Below are 20,497 nucleotides of genomic sequence, written 5' to 3' on the forward strand. Positions count from 1 at the left end.
TTGTCTGATGTACTATAAGTATTTTGAGACTTAGGTTGTAGAATGTATCAATAATTTATTCCTTTTTATTGCCAAATAATATTCCACTATACAGATATCTTTAAGGCCGCTGATCTTTTCCTCTGTGATATCTGATCTGCTATTAATCCCCATCCAGTCTATTTTTTATCTCAGACGGTGTAATCTTCATCTTTAGAAGTTTGATTTCAGCCTTTTTATATCTTCCATGTCTCTAACTTTTTGAACATATTACTATTATTGATAACTTTTTAATGTCCTTCTCTGCTAATTCTAACATCTATGTGTCTGTGTGTTTACAATTTAGGGAATTTTAGCATATTAACGTGTTTGTGCAACCATCATCATGATCTAATTCTGGAACATTTTATGACTCCAAAAAGAAACTCTATACACTCTAGTAGTCACTCCTCATTCTCTCCTTCCCCCTAACCCTAGACAACTACTAATCTATTTTCTGTCTCTATGGATTTGCCTGTTCTGGATATTTCATATAAATGGAATCGTGCAATATGTAGTCTCTTGTGTCTGACTTCTTTCACTTAGTATGATATTTTTAAGGTTCCTTCATGTTGTAGCATATATAAGTACTTCATTGCTTTTCATGGATGAGTAATATTTCACTGTAGGGATATACTACATTTTGCTTATTTATTCATCAGTTGATGGACATTTGGATTGATTCACTTTTTGACTATTGTGAATAATACTGCTAAGGACACTTGCATACAAGATTTTTTGTGGACATACATTTTCTCTTGGGCATGTAGCTAAGAGTAGAATTGCCGAATATTATAATAACTCTATGTTGAATTTTTTGAGGAAATTTCAAACTATTTTTCAGTTATTGCACCATTTTTTATTCCCACTGCCAATGTATGAGGATTCCAGTCTCCTCGTATCCTCATCAACACTTGTTGCAGTCTGTAATTTTGAATATAGCCAGCCTAATGGGTATCAGTGGTATCTCATTGTGTGTTTGAATTGCATTTCTCTAATGACTAAAATAATGTTGAGCATCTTTTTATGTGCTTTTGGCTATTTGTACGCGTCTTTGGAGAAATGTCTATTCAAATCCTTTGCTTGTTTTTTTATTGGATGATTTGTCTTTTTATTGTTGAGTTGTAAACTTCTTTATAGATTCTGGGTACCAACTTTTATCAGTTATATAATTTGCAAATATTTTCTCCCATTCTGTGGTCTGTCTTTTCACTTTCTTAATAGTGTCTTTTGATGTACAAATGTTTTTGATTTTGATGAAGTAAAATTTACCTATTTTGGGGGGTTATTTTTACTTTAGTTATCATATCTAAGAAACTATTGCCTATCCAAGGTCATAGAGATTCACACCTATATTTTATTCTAAGAATTTTATAATTTTAACTCTTACATTTAGGTCCTTCATCCATTTTGAGTTAATTTTTGTATATGATGTGAGGTGGGGTCCCACTTAATCATTTTGCACGTGGAAAAAACTATTTGTAGAAAAGACTATTCTTTCCTCATTAAATTGTCTATTATTGAAGAGTTATTAATGAACTCTCAATTCTATTTCCTGATCTGTGTGTCTATCCTTATGTCAATACCACATAGTCTTGGTTACTGTAGTTTTATAGTAAGTTTTGAAATCAGGAAGTGTGAGGGAGGCAACTTTGTTCTTCCTTTTCAAGATTATCTGGCTATTCTGTGTCCCTTACATTTTCATATGAATCTCAGGATCAATTTGTCATATTCTGTGTAAAAATCAGCTAGGATTTTGTTAGAGATTGCACTGAATCTTGATCAATTTGAGGAATATTGCCATCTTAATAATAGATCTTCCAATCCATAAACATGACATATCTTTCCATTTATTTAGGTCTTATTAATTTGTTTCAAGGATGTTTCATAGTTTTCAGTGTACAAATCTTGCACTTCTTTGGTTAAATTTATTCCTAAATATTTTACTAACTTTTTATGCTTCTGTAAATGGAATTGTACTCGCAGTTTTATTTTCTGATTGTCCATTTCTACTGTATAGAAACAGAATTGATTTTTGTATGTTGAACACATTCATTGAATCTAACTCTTTTTGTGTGTGGATTACTTAGGGTTTTTTACATACAGAGTATATCAGTTGCACATACAGATAGTTTCACTTCCTTTAAATCTGGATGCCTTTTATTTCTTTTTCTTGCGCAATTTCTGGCTAGAAACTCCAGAACAATGCCGAATAGAAGTGCGGTGAAAACAGACATCCTGGTCTTGTTCCTGTTCTTTAGAGGAAAGCTTTCAGTTTTCGCAGTTAAATATGTTTGCTATGATTTTTTGTAGATTCCATTTATCAGTACTCTTTGATTCCTAGTTTGCTCAGTGTTTATGTCATGAAAATGTGTTGGATTTCATCAAATGCTTTTTCTGCATCTATTGAGATGCTCTCGTGGTTTTTGTCTATGTTTCCATTAGTATGATGTATTCCACTGATAGATTTTCGTACGTTGAAACAATCTCACATTCCTGGGATAAATCTTGCTTGGTTATGGTGTATAATCCTTTTTATGTGCTTCTGGAATTGTTTTCCTAGTGTTTTGTTGAGGATTTTTGCATCTACATTTATAAGAGATATTGGTCTGTATTTTTATTTTCTCATGATGTCTTTTCCTGGTTTTTGTATGAGGGAAATACTGGCCTCATAAGATGAATTAGGGGGGGCCGGCCCGGTGGCACAAGCGGTTAAGTGCGAGCGCTCCGCTGTGGCGGCCCGGGGTTCGCCAGTTCGGATCCCGGGCACACACCAACGCACTGCTTGGCAAGCCATGCTGTGGTGGCATCCCATATAAAGTGGAGGAAGATGGGCACGGATGTTAGCCCAGGGCCGTCTTCCTCAGCAAAAAAAAAGAGGAGGATTGGCAGATGTTAGCACAGGGCTGATCTCCTCACCAAAAAAAAAAAAAAAAAAGATGAATTAGGAAGTGTTCATTTTTCTTCTATCTTTTGAAAGAGTTTTGGAGGGGTTGGTATTAATTTTTTAAACATTTGGTGGAATTCACCAGTGGAGCCTCTAGTCCTGGCTTTTTCTTTGCGTGAAGGTTTCTGATTATTAATTGAATCTCTTCGCTTATTTTAAGTCTATTCAGATTCTCCCTTTGAGCACTCTACATGTTGCCTCACATATATAGGGTTTTCCATCTGGCCAGAGGGAACAGACACTATATTTGGTCCCAAGTGAGTGCCAGATACAGTGATTCCTAAGTCTTTTGATTGGTTCATTCCTTGGCCTCAGTTGGTGTCCTCACATGTATGTACACACTGGTCAGAATTCTGCCATTCCCTTGGGCTCACCCCTTTCCTTGTTCCAAGACCTGCAAACTCTCTCAAAGCAGTGGGATGGGGCAATTAAGGGGTCGCTTTGTTTGCTTCAATCTCCCAGGATCACTATCCTTTATTGCCTAAGGTCCAGTGTCTTAAAAGCCATTGTTTTATATATTTTGTCCAGATGTTTTGTTGTTTCAGGTTGGAAGGTAATTCTATTTCTTGTGACTCCATTTTTGCTAAAAGCAGAAATCTGTTTGCCTGTTTTAGGCCTGGACCTTTAATTTATATTAAATCCCTTACCTATTTTAGACAAATGGTTTTACCCATTACACTGTATGTATTAAGATAAATGTGCACTAACTTATATATAGTTACTAGTAAGTTAAGGATAATAAATGTCCTTTATTTCAGGTAATAACACCTAATATGTTCCATTTCTCCAAAGCTGTGCCTATCGGGAGATAAAGTTTCATTCAATTAAGCTATTCTTAGTAGTGTAATGGAAAACAAAATAGACACTACGAATAGACAATCTAGCCTGAATCTGGATGCTTTCTGTTTACTGTTACAACTCTGGGAAAGTTGCCTAATGTTTCTGCACCTTTGTTTACTCATCTGTAAATGAGGCTAATAAATAGTATTCTTGTGGGGATGATACAGCATAGTATATATTAAGCGCTTGGCAAATAGTAGGCCCTGGTTAAGTTTAAGGGCATCTTCTTCTCCCCTTGTAACCGTGTATTTTTCAGTGTGCAAGTAACTGTGGATTTAGTTACCGACAAAGGATTACATATTGCACTGGAATCTGGTCTACTGAGAAATATAAACTCCACCAGCTTTGGCCTGTGGACTATCGAGAATGCCCTGTGCTGCCTTCCCCTCAGGTTTACAAGTGCAATTTTAGGAGCTGTTTGCATATGGCCACTTGGAGAGTTGGAAAATGGAGCAAGGTCAGTGTATAATTATGAATTTGAAACCTTCTGAATGAGGCTTTCTAGGTGTGGGATGCCTGGTAATCTGCATGTCTAACTAGTTCTCAGAGTTATCTCATACCCCTATTATCTAAAAACCACTTTAGCAGTTATTTGTATAAATATCTTATCTCTTTTTCTATGCTTGCTATAACCTGCTTGTAAGCAGGGACCATAATTAATACTAATTTCTATTCCTCAGAGAGCCTTGCACAGTGGTTTGCATTTTGAGTAGATGCTCAATAAATATTTACTGGTTAAGTGAAAAACTAAATAAATCTAATGTATGAGTAATGTTACTTGCACTGTATTCCATTTCCAATTTAATTGATAGAAAGCAAGAAAATATTGCTTTGCAAACGTAGCATATAACTATGAGAAAAAACTCAGTAGTCTTAATAACCATCATTAATTAATGTTTATCAAATATTTACAATTTACTGTTGATCTAACTATATAAAATAAATGAAAGAAGCCAGTAACTGAGAAATAATAGATTCAGGCTCACACCTAAGGATTACTCCCACCTGTGACCATCCAGCCTCCAGGGTATTTTTGTATCTGCAGTAGTTCTAGCTACTATTGATCATAGGTTTGTTCCAAAAGAACCTAGTCTGAGAGGAGGAGATACGGATTTACTGGCTTTATTATCCATTATATACTTTACCCTCAAATTTTACTCTGTTTACAGTGCTCAGTGACTTGTGGAGTTGGGATAATGGAGAGAAGAGTGGAATGCATGGCCGAAAATGGTTGGTCCAGTGACTTATGTTTAAAGCACTTAAAACCAGACGCTCAAAGGAAATGTTATGTTAATGACTGTAAGTACTAGACTTCAAAAATCTACTTAGGAACACTCTAAGTGTTTTAACTGAAATTTGAAAATAAACATTTGTAGTAGTTATATGCTCCACAAAATGAAGCGTCTGTTTTTTCAGGGTATAACAATATTTGTATGATTGAGTTAAATTCATGCTGTATTTGTAATGTGTTCATTGTTGATAAGTTGTATTCACTTGTCCTTGAAGGTAAAACATTTACTAGCTGCAAAGAAATCCAAGTGAAAAACAACATTACCAGGGATGGTGACTATTACCTTAACATTAAGGGAAGAATAATCAAGGTATTATGAAAACAGTTCCTATTTGATTTTGACGTTGACCGTTCACTTTGGAAAAAGCTTTTCTAGATGTTTGCATTTTCCCTTTAGATCTATTGTGCAGGCATGTACTTGGAGAACCCCAAGGAATATATATCATTGGTCAAAGGTGAAGAAGACAACTTTTCTGAAGTGTATGGTTTTAGGTATGAGCTGTGTTTTGGCTTATCCGTGCATTTTTATGGTCCTTCAAGAGAATTAGAAGTTCCAGCATTCAGAGTGATACTTGAACGGCTCGCAAGTGGACAAGTAATTTAGGAGCAGGTGGACATATTAGGACCTAAACCAGATCTTGTCCATGCTTGTTCAATAATCAAGACTTGAGTATTGACATGTGCTCACAGAGAGACTGACTAAGAGGGATACTGTGGGTGAGCAGCAGGACAAGAGGGAAGGAAAGAATGTAAGACCTGTGTGTGTTTTCATATAAATCAAATTAACTCCAGTAACAAAAGCTAGCAGAACTAGAGCTGCATTATTTTTGCACAAACTGGTCTTGAATCTCCTGTCGAGAATTTTGTAGGCTAACCTTGGGTGACTTTTACTACTTTCTCGTTTAACTTGTTGACACTACAATATTGAAGAGTGTGTACTTTACCTTCCCACTTCCAAAGTTTACCATTTATCTAAATTATAGGCTAATAACTGTATCCAATACTAAATATATTCTAATGTTGTTACAGACTACAAAATCCATATGAATGTCCTTTTAATGGAAGTAGGAGGCAAGACTGTCAGTGTAAAAACGACTACCTGGCTGCTGGACACACCGTTTTCAGCAAAATAAGAATTGATCTCACTTCCATGCAAGTTAAAAGTAAGTGCTGAATCTCTGTTTGTAAAATGAAATGCCTCTATTTGCTAACAAAACTCTAACAATATGTGATAGCCAGGTATAGAGAAGGACCTAGCATTGTGCAATAATTACTCAAATGTTTTTTTAAGTTATTAGCTACATACTTCCTCTACAATGACATGGACCATGGGGACCCCTAATAAAAACATAGTGTAATGACAGTGATAAGATACTGCCCTTCCAAGATATAACCCTCTACCTTAAAATGCCCTATTATATTAAAGATAAGGAAGTTAATATCTTCAATGTAGTTGTATAAGCTTTTCACAGGGCTTAAATGAATAATTAACATTAGTTTCAGATTATAATTTGTCTAGTATTTTCCCACAAATTGTGTCATTTGATCTTTGTAACAACTCTGTATGAGTTAAGGTAGAATTGCATCCATTGTTGTGACCGATGCAATTAAGATACACTTATAGAAGTTAAGTGACTTGTCTCAATTCATCCAGTTAATAACTGGCCTTGTGGGAAGATAAAGTCCCACCCACAGATCCCAGATTATGGACCTGCTGTCTTTCTGGAAAGTAATTAATAATACAGCCAAGTCAAAATATATTTATGGAACCTAATATACACTGAGCATAATGCAGCCTGCCATCCTGGAAGTTACATATCTACATGAAAAGGCAAAGAAATTCATTTCGGAAGCAAAAACTCTAAATCGCAATTGAATCATCAGTGCTTAGCATAGTACATAAACCATAAAAATATATTAAAAAATGCTTATTGAGACAGTGAATATATGAATACATAATCTCTAAATCACAGTCATATGATGATGAACTATTATTGTTAGTAACAATTTACTACCATTTACTGAACACCCACCATTACCATAGTGGGGAAGCATTATACTGTTACAGTTATGATCATAATCTCTGGAGTTAGACTGTCTGGGTGTAAATTCTTTGCCACCATTTTCCAGTTCTGTGACCTTGGGCATCTCTCTTTAAGCCTAAATTCCCTCACCTATAAAATGATAAGCTGCCTCTCAGGTTTTTTCTTTACTTCTTTTTTCCCTTTTTTCTTTTTTTTTTTTTAATGAAGATTAAGAGGCAATACTTGTAACATATCTAGTAAATACCTTGCATATAGTAAATACTCTATAATACTAGTTATTATTAGATAATAATGTATGTTGTGTCAGGTAATTAGCATTGCTAAGGACATAACAGACACTTGGTAATTTATTTGCTGTTGATTAAGCTGTTATTTTTCATTAATTTATCAAACAAACCTGCCATTTGGCCAGGCATTGGGCTGGTCCCTGAGCACACAGTGTTAAATGTACATATTTTCAACTTCCTGGTCTCTTTTCTCCTTCCTCAAGCTTGTGTGGCAAAAAAAAAAAAAAATTTAAACCCAGTCTTGATTAAATTAAACCTTTCACCTGCTTTGTGCATGCACTGCTGAATTGAGGGCAGCAAATAATACACGGCCCTTCTGACTGAGCTCACTTTAAATGCGTGACTACTGGTTTATGTGGACCGAACCCTTCTTGCTGCGGAGTAATCCTAGAGCACTCCCCTAGTCCATTCCCTCACCCTGTCCCCTAAAACGTCTAACTCACATCTTCTCCTCTAGCTTCTAGTTTCTAACCTCCCCACTCTATTCACTCATTGCTGACGATCTTCCTGACGATCTTCCTTCCGATCTTACTGAGAAAATATGGACAAGAAGAAGGGAATTTCCACAAACTGCCACTGCCACCTCTAGGAACCTATCTAAATCTTTTCTCTGTGCTTTGCCTTCCATCACATTTACTGTGGATGAACTAGACCCGCTCCCATGTAAGGCAAACCTTTCTAACTTGTGCTCTAGGCTCATCGCTTTGCACCTTCTCGAGAACATTTATTTCAGCAAATTTTCCTTTCTCTCTTACATCACTGGTTTTTCCTCCATTTCTCTAAATCCAATGACACTGCTGTGGACTGAAGTGTGTCCCCCCAAATTCATACAATGAAGCCCTAATCCTCAATGTGATGGTATTTGTTCATGTGCAGATGATTAGGTTTGGATGAGGTCATGAGGATGGGGCCTTCATGATGGGATTTGGTGCCCTTGTAAAAAGAGGAAAAGACACCAGAGCTCTTTCCCTGCTATGTGAGGACATAGCAAGGAGATGACCATCTGCAAGCCAGGAAGACCAGAACCCCACCCTACTGGCACTCTGATCTCAGACTTCCAGCCTCCAGAACTATGAGAAATAAGTTTCTGTTGTTTAAACAACCCAGTCTGTGATAGTTTGTTATGGCCGCTGGAGTTAAGACACATCCCAAGTCTCACTTTCTCACTACCTCATTTGCTACCACCTTGGTCCAAGTCCAAATCATTTTTTCACCTGGATTATTATGCCCACTGACTGGTACTCCTGTTTCAGTATTGTGCCATTCTCCCTGTTCCTGATCTAGATTCTCTTCTCAACAGAGAAGCCAGAGTCACCCCTTAAAAGATAAGCCATGTCATGTCTTATACATTATCTCATTTCATCTTTTTAGCCACCCTGAGCTCTGCTCAAAACTCTGCAAACATTTCCTATCTAACTCAGAGTAACATGGAGAATCCTTTTACTGGTCGACAAAACTCAGCATGACCTCCCCACCTCCATTACTTCTCTGCCCCCTCCCTCCACACTCCCCCCTTGCACACTCTGCTCCAGACACACATGCTTCTTTGCTGTTCCTTGAACATATCAAGCACGCCACCACGTTAAGGCCTTTGCACTTTCTGTTATGCTGCCTGGAACGATTGTCTCACAGTTTTCTGTAGGGTTTATCCCTTCATTTCTTTCAGGTCTCTGACTAAATTTACCTTCTCAATGAGTCCATCCTGGACCACTCTCCACTCCTAACTCCCTTTCTCCTTGTCCTTTTTCTGCTTCATTTTTTTTTCTGTAGCAATTATCACCCCTAACATGTGATAATATTGACTTTATTATTAGTCTCTCTCTGATAGTGTTTAGGTTCCATCAGCCTTTGTTTCATCCACCGTTATGTTCTTATAGTACTTATAATAATGTCCAATGCATAATAGGTTCTAAACAAATATCTATTGAAAAAAGTCTTTAATTTCCCTCAAAAAGCTATCTTGAGGAAATCTTGAAGACAAATTTGAGTTAACCAAAGTGGGGAAAAGGAGTTTCAAGAAGCATCTTTGTTCTATCAGAGAATAAAAAGTAGTGCACTTTTGTCTAAGCATAAATTGAAAGAAGGTTGAGGGACGGTAACTTGTTAGAGAAGTTTCCAGGAAGCAGATCTTGAAGAACAATGTATACTAAACTATACAGTTGAATTTTATCTTGTAAGTTATGGGAACCACTGCAGTCAAATTATAAGCATGAGAGGGAACAGACTTGGTTGGAGGGACAAGAAATTGTATCCATGAAGATAATTAGGAAGCTAACCTAATAATTTGGATAGACAGTGATAGGGCCTAAGTTAAGGACATTGTTCAGAATGGAGAGCCATCTGAGAAATATTAAAGAGGTAGAGACTCTATAAGACTTTTAGACAGAAGGAATATGGGGATTAGTGACATGGAATATTTAGAAAGATTTCCAAATTGACTGGGTGGATGGTGATATAGTTCAGTAAGATGAGAATTATAGCAGGGGGAAGAAGTTTGGAGAAAAGATAATGCATTTAACTTCGGGCATGTTAAGTTAGAGCTATCTGTGGGCATCCAGGTAACGATGCAGAAAATAGTAGCAAAGGGTGATTAGAAAGTTGTGTCTGCTCTGCTCCAGCCTGATGCATAAGTATTATACCTAAGCAGTGGCAGTGGACAAATGTTTAACAACCAGCTCTCCAAGAAAAAGAAAATCTGTTTTATAGTATTTACCAATTTCCTTGGTGTATATATTCCCACTGTGGCTAATTTTCAGCTACCAATGTGACCTCCCTGTACGTGGAGTTGAGAAGAGACACACACAATTGGGTCTCACGATTTGGTACAAGCTGACTCTGGCACGCCACAGAAGGCCTCCTAGTTTTGGAAACTGCCCTTGGAGTAATGATATTTCCAGAAATGCTACCTTTGGGGATAGCCTCTAGGGGACTGGGATCATCATGGGGGCATACAGTGATCTGGCAGTCCTCTTGAAAAGTGAAGTGATTTGAAACAACATCAGTGGAGGTGAGAGCCACTAGCTGGGTGATCATTGGTTGGGATACTGTTTAAGTGATTCAAGTATGAATAAGTGATTGGACCAGCTGACTCTTAGGGTTTCTTCCAAACTGTTTTTGATCCAATGACTCTATTTTTGATATCTTAGATAGAATCCCCAGAATTATTGCAAATCAGGAAATTTTGCTAATAACATTAGCAAAAGTTATGATTGAAAAGAATAAAATAATAATATATATATAATGCAATAATAGAAGGAATCAAAGAAAATAGCACACTTTTTAGCTGATGTTTTTGAATTGCCTAAATGAATTGATATATATACCATCTATAAGCACTCGAGTGTTGCTTTATCATAATTTATTTACCTTTAAATAATGTTTTTTCTTCTGTAATTTTGCTCATGACCTGACTTTATCTATTTTAGATATCACTATGATATAAGATATAATAAAGCATTTATTTAGTTTTTAAAACTTTTGGATGAGTTATGATATACCTGCCATTTTTAGGGTAATTTATGAGATGAACATTTCTGTATTAAAGAAAAATTATTTATTGAGAGCCTGATCTCTGTTAACTACAATAATTGTGCAGCATTTTTGAATTAATTATATAAATATATTTAAGAATATAATATGAAGACTTTATGTTTTGCAATGAAGATCGGAAAATATACAATGTCTCCATGTTAAAGAGTTTTGTTATTTTCTAGCTACAGACCTTCTTTTTGCTCAGACAATATTTGGAAAAGCCGTTCCATTTGCCACAGCTGGAGATTGCTACAGTGCTGCCAGATGCCCACAGGTATTTCATATTTGTTTATTTTTCCTTCAATATCAAAAAAATTGATACTATTTCTCTTCATTCATTTTCTTGACCAGAATATTGCAAGAAGCATAAATCATAGAAAATGCAAAGCTTCTCATATGAGCTTTATTTCAAAGGTTATAGATAAACTTTGGAGGAAAAGTATTTTTGCTAATTTGGGGTTTGTTTGAAAGGTATAATAACAAGAATTTTAAATTGTTTAGATCCTATTTCTCTTTCCATGATGCTTTATCATTTTTAATATTTCCACTTAGTCCATGTAAATGAATGGATATATATTACACTGTAAAGGAATGGATCACAAGCATGTAACTTTCATACACTGCTGCTAACATCAGTTATATTAGTTGTCTGGGTCTGTCACATTCCCAGCATAACTTTCTATTATCTGTGAAATAGGACATTTCCATGTATTTATTCTTGTTTTAATCCTTTTTTTCCAGAGTTCTCTTCACACACCCTTTTTGTGATCTCTGTGATTTCCGGTATAGAGTGTGCTTCCTAGAAGAAATTTACTATCTCATTTTTAACAAGAGACTTTATAAAGTCTGTATTAACAACATTTTTATGATAAGATGGAGAGATGTACGCTAGATGAATATAGCATTGTTAGGTAGATTCATAGCTAATTGAGTAATCATGCACAAGAGATAGTAATTATACTATTGATATCATTTTGAAGAGAAGTAGTCTCAGAATTTCCCATTTACAATTTTCATCATATGACATAGAAGGTATGCTTATGTTAGAAAGAGGGTGTTTTCTATATTAGAGAAAGAGACTTAAAGGAGATGAAAAGACACTAGAACTACAGCTGAAATGAATAAGAAAAAAATTAATTGGAATAAATATATAATCTTAGGTCCAGAAACACAAATGGAACCTGGCGACATCGTATGAAAAAGAACTAGGTGTTTTATTCAACCACCGGGAGTTCATTATGACTTATGTAGAGCCTGGAATGATTTCTAAACAACATAATATAATCATAAAGTACCAAAACACAGTGTTGAGACCAAAAGATTTATTTCTGCCCGGCAATGGAATTTGTTTATGAATTTTTTTTTAATTTTAAATTATATTTTTAATCTCTCTAGGTGTAGGAGGAAACAACCTGGAAATAAAGGATGGTTTAAATCATGTCAAGTAAAGAAAATGAAGAAGGTAGCCAAGGAAAAGAGTGGGAGGTTATGTGAACTATCTTTAAATATGTAAAGAGCTCCACGCAAGAGGAGTGGGGTCAGTGTGTGTTACTCCAGGGGTCATTAATAGGACAGCAGATTCCAGATCAAGATAAAGAAGGCTTTTTACGGGGAGAATTGTCTAGTAAAGGGATCCCTAAATCTGGGGCCAAATAAATCACCACTTTTTGCCTATATTCTTACAAATTGATCTTTCTTCCTGCAACCTTACTGAACTCATTTATTCGTTGTGATAGTTTTTTAGTGGATTCCTTAGGACTTTCTAGATACACAATGATGTCATCTGCAAATAAAGATAGTTTTATTTCTTCCTTTGCAATCTGGATGCCTTGTATTTCTTTATCTTGCCTCTTTACTCTGTCTGAAACTTCCAGTATAGTGTTGAATAGAAGTGATGAGAGTGGACATCCTTGTCTTGTTCCTGATTTTAGAGGAAAAGCATTCGGTCCTTCATCATTAAGGGTGTTAGCTGTGAGCGTTTTGTAGATGCCTCTGATCAGATGGAGGAAGTGCCCTTCTATTCCCAATGTTAAGTGGTTTTTTATCATGAAAGTGTTGGATTTTGTCAAATGCTTCTGCTTCCATTGAGATCATCTTGTAGTTCTTGTCCATTACTGATTGATTTCTCTATGTTGAAACAATCTTGCATTCCTAGGATAAATCCCACCTGGTCATGGTGTGTAATCCTTGTTATATGTTGCTAGATTTCTTTTGCTTTGTTGAGAATTTTTCATCTATATTCATAAGAGATATTGGTCTATCATGTTTTTTATATGTGATAGCCTTGTCTGGTTTTTGGTATCAGGGAAATAGTGGCCTCATAGAATACATTGAGCAGTATTCCATCCTCTTCTACTTTTTTGGAAGAGTTTGTGAAGAATTAATTCTTTAAATATTTGGTACAATTCACCAGCAAAGCCGTCTGAGCCTGGGCTTTTCTTTGTGAAAGCTGTTTTAGTTACTAATTCAATCTCTTTACTTATTATAGATCTATTTAGATTATTTAGTTCTTGATTCAGTTTTAGTAGTTTATGTCTTTTTACGAATTTGTCCATTTCATCAGTTATCTAATTGGTTGGCATACAATTGTTCATAGTATTCCCTTATAATCCTTCACATTTCTGTAAGATTCACAGTTATGTCCCCTCTTTCATTCCTGATTTTAGTAATTTGAGTCTCCTCCCCTTTTTCTTGGTTGGTTTGTCAATTTTGTTCTTCTTTTCAAAAAAACCAACTTTTGATTTTGTTAATTTTCCCTATTATTTTTTTATTCTTGATTTTATCAATTTCCACTCTATTGTTTATTGTTCCTTTCCTTCTGCTTGCTTCAGATTTAATTTGCTCTTTTTTTTCCAGTGTCTTAAGGTGGAAATTTAGGTTATTGGTATGAAATGTTTTTTCTCTTTTAAGATAGACATTTGCAGCTATAAATTTCCCTTTAAGCACGTCTTTCATTGCATCCCCAAACTTTTCGTATGTTGTGTATTCATTTTCATTCACCTTAAAATGTTTTCTATTATCACTCATGATGTCTTCTTTGGCCCATTGGTTATTTAAGGGTGTTTAATCCCTGTACATTTAAGGATGTTTAATCCCTGTATATTTGTGAATTTCCCAAGTTTCCTTCTGTTACTGATTTCTGCTTTCATTCCGTTGTGGTTGGAAAACACACTGTGTTTTATTTCAATCCTTTTAAATCTATTGAGGCTTGTTTTATGGTGTAGCATATGGCTATCCTGGAAAATGTTCAATATGTGCTTGGAAAGAATGTATATTCTGTTGTTGTTGGGCAAAGAGTTCTATAGATGTCTGTCAGGCCTAGTTGGTTTACAGTGCTGTTCAACTCTTCCATTGTCTTATTGATCTTCTGCCTAGTTGTTCTATCCACTGAAACTCTGCAACTATTATGGTTAAGTTGTCTATTTCTCACTTCAATCATATTGTTTCATTTACTTTGTATTTGATTCATTTACTCTGGGGTTTTGTTGTACGTGATTTGATTATATATTTAGAATTCTCATAATTTCCTGATATATTGACCCTTTTATCATGAAAATTTATGTTTCTTTTTATCTTAGTAACTTTTTTTGGTGTTAAAGTCTAATTTATCTGGTGTTAGAATGGCTCCTCAGCCCTTTTATAAAATAGTGTATATGTTTTCATCTCATTTACTTTTGACCTATTACATCTTTGGCTCTTAAGAGTGTCTCCTATAGAGAGCATTTTGTTGGATCTCTGCCTTTTGATTGGGTTGTTTAATGTTATTACTGATGTGTCTCAATTTACATTTGCCATTTTACTTTTTGTTTTCTATATGTCTTATGTTGTTTTTGTTCCTCTGTTCCTCCTTTACTGCTTTCTTTTTTATTTGGTGAGTGTTTTCTAGTGTAACATCTTAATTTCATTAACAATTTTTTTGCTATATTTTTTTGAATTGCTTTCTTAATGGTTGCTCTAGGGCTTAAAAAATGCATCTTAGCTCATCAGAATCTACTTCAGATTTATACTACCTAATTCCAGTGAAATATAGAAGTATTACTCTTATAAATGCTCTATTTACTCTTCCCTTTTTTGTCTTATATTTGTTATACATACACCATCTACATATATAACAAACCCATGATACATTTTGATAATATTACTTTATATAATTTTATGCCTTTTAGAGAATATGAGAGAATAATGAGATAAATTATATATTCATAAAGTTTTTTGTATGAAATTCTTTATTTAGCATTTCTGTTTCTCTTTGTTTGATGTGAGTTACCAGCTGGTTTCATTTCCTTACTCCAAAACAGCTTTACTTCCATCTGCCTCATTTGTGCCATTATTATCAAATATATTACACTTCTATATATTACAGCTCAATAATATAATTATATACTTATTGGTTTATACAATTGCTTTTTAAATCGGTTAAGAGAAGAAAGGAAAAGAAACATGCAGTTATAGTGTCTTTTATAATTACCTACACAAGTACCTTTACCAGCACTCTTTGGTTGTTTTGTGTTGATTTGTGTTAATGTCTGGTGTCACTTGATTTCAGCCTGAAGAACTTCTTTTAGTATGTTTTATACAACAGGTCTATTAGTAACAAATCCTCTCAATTTTGTATATATGAGAATGTCTTTATTTTGCCTTCATTCTTGAAAGATTGATTTGCTTGTTATAAATTCTTGATTTGCAGTTTTTATTTTTCAGCACTTTAAATACGTCATCCTGCCATCCTGTGACTTCTAGATAAGCAATAGAAGTTAGCTATATATCTTACTGAGGTTCTGATATATGTGGTTATTTTTCTCCCGATGCTGTCAGATTTTCTCTTTGTCTTCAACTTTCCACATCTTTACCATGACTTATTTGGGTGGGTATCTCTTTGTGTCTACCCAATTTGTAGTCTATTGATCTTCTTGAATGTGTAGATTAATGCATTTCACCAAATCTGGAAAATTTTCAGTTGTTATTTCTTCAAATATATTCTCTGCTCTGTTCTCTTCTCTCCTTTTGGTACTCTCATTATGCATATGGTGACACACCTAATGGTGTCCCTTTGCTTCTCTGAGGTTCTGTTCATTTTTCTTCATTCTTTTCTCTCTCTGTTTTTCAGGTTAGATCATCACTATTGATTTTTGCTGATTTTTTTCTTCTGCCAGCTCCAATCTACTGTTTGAGCCCCTCTAGTAAATTTTTATTTTGGTTATTGTACTTTTCAACTCCAGAATTGTCCTTCGGCTCTCTTTGTAAACATAATTTCTATCTCTTTATTGGCATTCTCTATTTGATTATACATTATTATCATACCTTCCTTTACTTTTTTAAACATGTTTTTTTTTTAGTTCTTTCAACGTATTTGTAAGAGCTTCTTTGAAGTCTTTATCTGCTCAGTCTGACATCTGAAACCTCTCAAAGGCAGTTTCTGTTACCTTTTTTCTCCTGTATATGAGTCATTCCTTTCAGTTTCTTTGTATGTCTCATAATTTTTTGTTGAAAATTGGACATTTTAGATAATATATTTTAGCAACTGTGGATACTAAGTCTCCTGTCCCCTCAAGGACTTGTTGTTTGCTTACTTATTTATTTGCTTAGTTCCTTGGCTGCACTATTTTGGTGACATCTATTTCCCCTGCAGTATGCAGTCTTTGATGCTGCTCTTCAGAGGGCACAGCCTTGGATGTGTACACAGTCACTCTGAGCCTCCTGGAATGGTAGTGTTTTTAGCTGGGCTCTCTTTGATTGTCTCCTTCCCTCACTCCCCATTAAGTTTCTTTTGGTCTGCCTCCACTGATATCACACTCAGCTCTTAGCCTCCACTAATTGCTAGATGATTGCTCTATTCTTTCAGTAACATCCTGGAGCCATAAATTACTCCACAGTCTGATCCAATTAAATTCAGGCCCCTTGGCCAGGGTCATCTTGTAGGTCAGTCTTTGAGGTCAGGTCAGACCTCAGGAGGAGCCCTTCTTAGCTGTCTCATTCCTTGGTTCTCTCTGTTAAACTTCAATTTGACCTACCGTTTTACTTGCTGCTTTCATCGAGCTATCACCACCCTCCTCTTAACTGCACACCACCAAAATCTGACTTCAATGGCACCTTTAGGATTGAACTTCCTATGTTCTCTTCTCAATAAGCTCAGTCTCCTTAGGAAAAGCTATGGAAATTTCTGTTCTTACAGCTTGAGTCTCCCCCTAAGAAGAAACTTTGCACCAATTCTATGGATCTAGGGGTAAGGCCCACTTCTCAAAGTAACATCCCTGATCTATAAGCAGGATGCTGAATTATGGCAATAGCCCCTGGTCTGCTTGGCTTGCCTTTCTCAGCGTGGAACCTCTGCCCTACCAGAGATTTTGTGTGGGAATGATTCGGGCCTTGTGTTCTTGGCCTGCTGTGCCTGGAGTAGATCTTCTGTTCTGTGAGTTGGGACTGAGTGGAAGAAGGGAGCTTCAGACTCTTAGCTACTCTTGCTTATAATAGAGCTTCTGTGGCACAGAGCTGGGTGAGATGAGGAGTGCTAGGTGGCTTGCCCTCCCAGGGAGAAACCTTAGCCCTAATAGGGAGCTGGGGGAAATGGAGTCCTGTGTTCTTAACTGCACCAATCAAGAATAGAACTATCATCTGGCTGAGGTGGGGGGAGGAAAGAACAATCATGGTTCAAATGTCACAGATGCTTACTGTTCTTACCTAGATTTCATAGATTTTCTTGAATAAATGTTTCTCCATTTTTTTGTATAACTTTAGGACAATTTCCAGAGAGTCTAAATAGTGGCTATATTTTATAATTTTTACCAGTTATGGTTGTTTTGCTGGAGAGAGAGTCCACAGGACTCCTCAAGTTGCCATTCCAGAAGTGCTTCTTCTCTTGGCTATATTTTTAAAGATAGGTAACTTTGCAGAGGACTCTCATATTCTCATTCAATCTTTGAGGCTGATTAGCTCTATTCATGTCCATTCTTCTCTTTCTCTACTTTACTCATGCTGATCTACCAGATGACTGGTCTACCTCTCAGATGGTGACTCTCTGACTTACATCTTCTCTTCCATTCCTTCTCAGGACTGTCCTTCCCCTGACAAATTTCCCCCTTCTGAAGTCTTACACTGTGTATCTTTAGACACCTGCTCTAAAGCCAAGGATGTGTAATCTAAAGCTTCTAGCATTTTAGACAATCTTTTCCCTCACCTCTGGAATTTTTTAATAATACTTCCATTTTGACCCTCTTAAATGGAGATTATTCATTCTCCAATTGCCAACTCATGTCAAGACTGGTCAACTTTGTCCAACAACCCATCCTCTTTCTAGTCTATGCCTTCTGGTCATATACTTGATGTGACTAGAGAAAAGTAAATTGAAAATGCCACCTAGACGTGTGAACCCTCTGCTAATACAAAGTCTCAGAGATGCCTTTACTTTGGAAAGGTCACCAAGTTCTGGGAATCTAATTCTTTTCATTAAATGTTGAATTGATTAAGCTCTGGTCAATGAGATATCAACAAAATTCACAGGAGACTGATATACAAGTAAATCATATGACTGTCAAATGGAATCAAAACCTCTTTTGTCTTGGTGAAATTTACTTATAGCAAATATCTTAACAGAAAGCTAATTATTATAAACAGAAGATTTCTTGATGAGTATGGAATCTGAATAAGAGGTGTTAGCACAGTCAGGTTTTTAAATGATAAAGCAGTTGTTTCCATTTCTTTCTAACTTCTTTTCTCCAATTTCTATATAACCCCAGTTCTTCCCTTACAATGTCTTGAGAAAGTTATGTAGTTGTAAATTGGGTAATTCCAGTTTACAGTTGGAAAAACAGACACTCCATGTTAACAATCTGTCCAAGATCCATGAGAAAATCAGAGGCAGAACCAGTAATAAAATCCTCCTTTCTGCCCATCAAGGTGAGATGCCTCCCTCACATAGTTCTCTAAGCATTTCTGGAATGCAAAGCTCTATTTCCAAAATTAGATGTTATTGGGCATAGTACAAAAGGAGTGATGCCCATCTATATTCAGTTTGTATTCAATCACCTGAGGTTACTGATACCAAAAATACAAACTGCCCAGTATTCTTGGAGATGTTTTGTGAAATATATAAACCAGATTCTGAGTTAAGTTACAGAACATTTGCATGAATACTCTCCAGATGTTTGATGTCACAGAAAGAGCTTATTCTGTTGTTTGGGATTCATCAAAACCACATCCTCTGTGTTTGCATATGACAGGGCACCCTGGGACATGAATGCTAAAAAGAGAATGGACACATATGGCACTCTTTAGGGAAAATAAACTTTGCCACATTGCAATATGAGATGAAGTTAAGGAGTGTGATGTGACTTTAGAATACATATATCAAAAGTGAAGTACAGTAAAATGTTTGGTACTTTTCACAGAGCCACAAAAATTTTCAAAAGAAACCAATGTGTATCTCTTTAGATGTGTTGTAATTAATATTGATTACATAAGAGCAAGAGAAATAACCACATTCAGCCAATGCCAGTGGATCATGACCAGCATCCATTTTGAGTATTTAGAACTTGTTGTTAAATATTTTGAACATCTTTATTATCAGGGTGTAGAGTTTGATATATATATATCCATAAGATCTACCCTTTGATTATATTATTTAGATTATCTCTCTGCTTATTTCTGTCCATTGATCTGTCATGTTACTAAAAGTGGCATGTTAAAATTTCATATTATTAGGGTGTTTCTATCTATGTCTCCTTGTATCTCCTGTAGTTTTTGCTTCATAAAAGATGGTTTGTTATTTGATGTAGAATATTCATGTGTTATGTCTTCATTGTGGATTATGGTTTTATCACTTCTTTTTCATGTTTTCCTGATTTGAGACTTGAGATTCTACTTTGTCCCTATCAGGATTGCTACCCCTGCTCTCTTTTTATGTTCATTTGCCTGGTGTATTTTTTGCACATCCTTTTAATTTTAACCTTTATGAATCACTTTGTTTTAAGTGTGTCTCTTACATAAAGCATGTAATTGGGTTTTGTTTGCAAGGCAATTGGCAAATTTTTTCTTTAAATAGATGTTATACCCACTCATATTATAAATTCTTTTTTTACATAAATACAGTAAAATTGCCTTTTTTGTTATACAGTTTTAGCATATGTACAGATTCATGTTACCATCATCATAATCAGAATATAGAACAGTTCCTTCATACTACCCCCATGGAGTAATTCCTCCATCCAACCTAACTCCTGGTAAGCACAGATCTGTTCTGTTGCTATAGTTTTGCCTTTTCTGAAATGTCATATAAATGGAGTCATACAGCATGTAACCTTTTGAGATTGTCTTCCTTCACTCAACATGCCTTTGAGATCCATCTGTGTTGTTGCACATATCAATAATTTGCTCCTTTTTATTTCTGAGAATTATTGCACCATATGGATATCATACAATTGTCCTACAATTTGTACATTCATCTGTTGGAAGAAAAGGGGTTGTTTACAGTTTTTGGAGACTATGAATAGAGTTGATATGCACATCTGTGTACAGGTTTTTGTGTGAACACACATTTTCATCT

At 35.5% G+C, this 20,497-nt stretch overlaps 1 protein-coding gene across 1 annotated transcript in view; it reads left to right on the forward strand.

Annotated features, from left to right (window-relative positions):
* The window catches only part of ADAMTS20 (ADAM metallopeptidase with thrombospondin type 1 motif 20), a 179,772-nt gene that overhangs the window by 151,421 nt on the left and 7,854 nt on the right, over nucleotides 1-20,497 (forward strand). The window contains exons 32-37 of the mRNA XM_058558477.1: nucleotides 4,062-4,262; nucleotides 4,975-5,104; nucleotides 5,312-5,406; nucleotides 5,494-5,588; nucleotides 6,126-6,259; nucleotides 11,142-11,233. Of these exons, the coding sequence (XP_058414460.1) occupies nucleotides 4,062-4,262; nucleotides 4,975-5,104; nucleotides 5,312-5,406; nucleotides 5,494-5,588; nucleotides 6,126-6,259; nucleotides 11,142-11,233 (747 nt within the window). The remainder of the gene's footprint in view (nucleotides 1-4,061; nucleotides 4,263-4,974; nucleotides 5,105-5,311; nucleotides 5,407-5,493; nucleotides 5,589-6,125; nucleotides 6,260-11,141; nucleotides 11,234-20,497) is intronic.

Source organism: Diceros bicornis, chromosome 17, assembly GCF_020826845.1.
Source record: "Diceros bicornis minor isolate mBicDic1 chromosome 17, mDicBic1.mat.cur, whole genome shotgun sequence".
Classification (NCBI taxonomy): domain Eukaryota; kingdom Metazoa; phylum Chordata; class Mammalia; order Perissodactyla; family Rhinocerotidae; genus Diceros; species Diceros bicornis.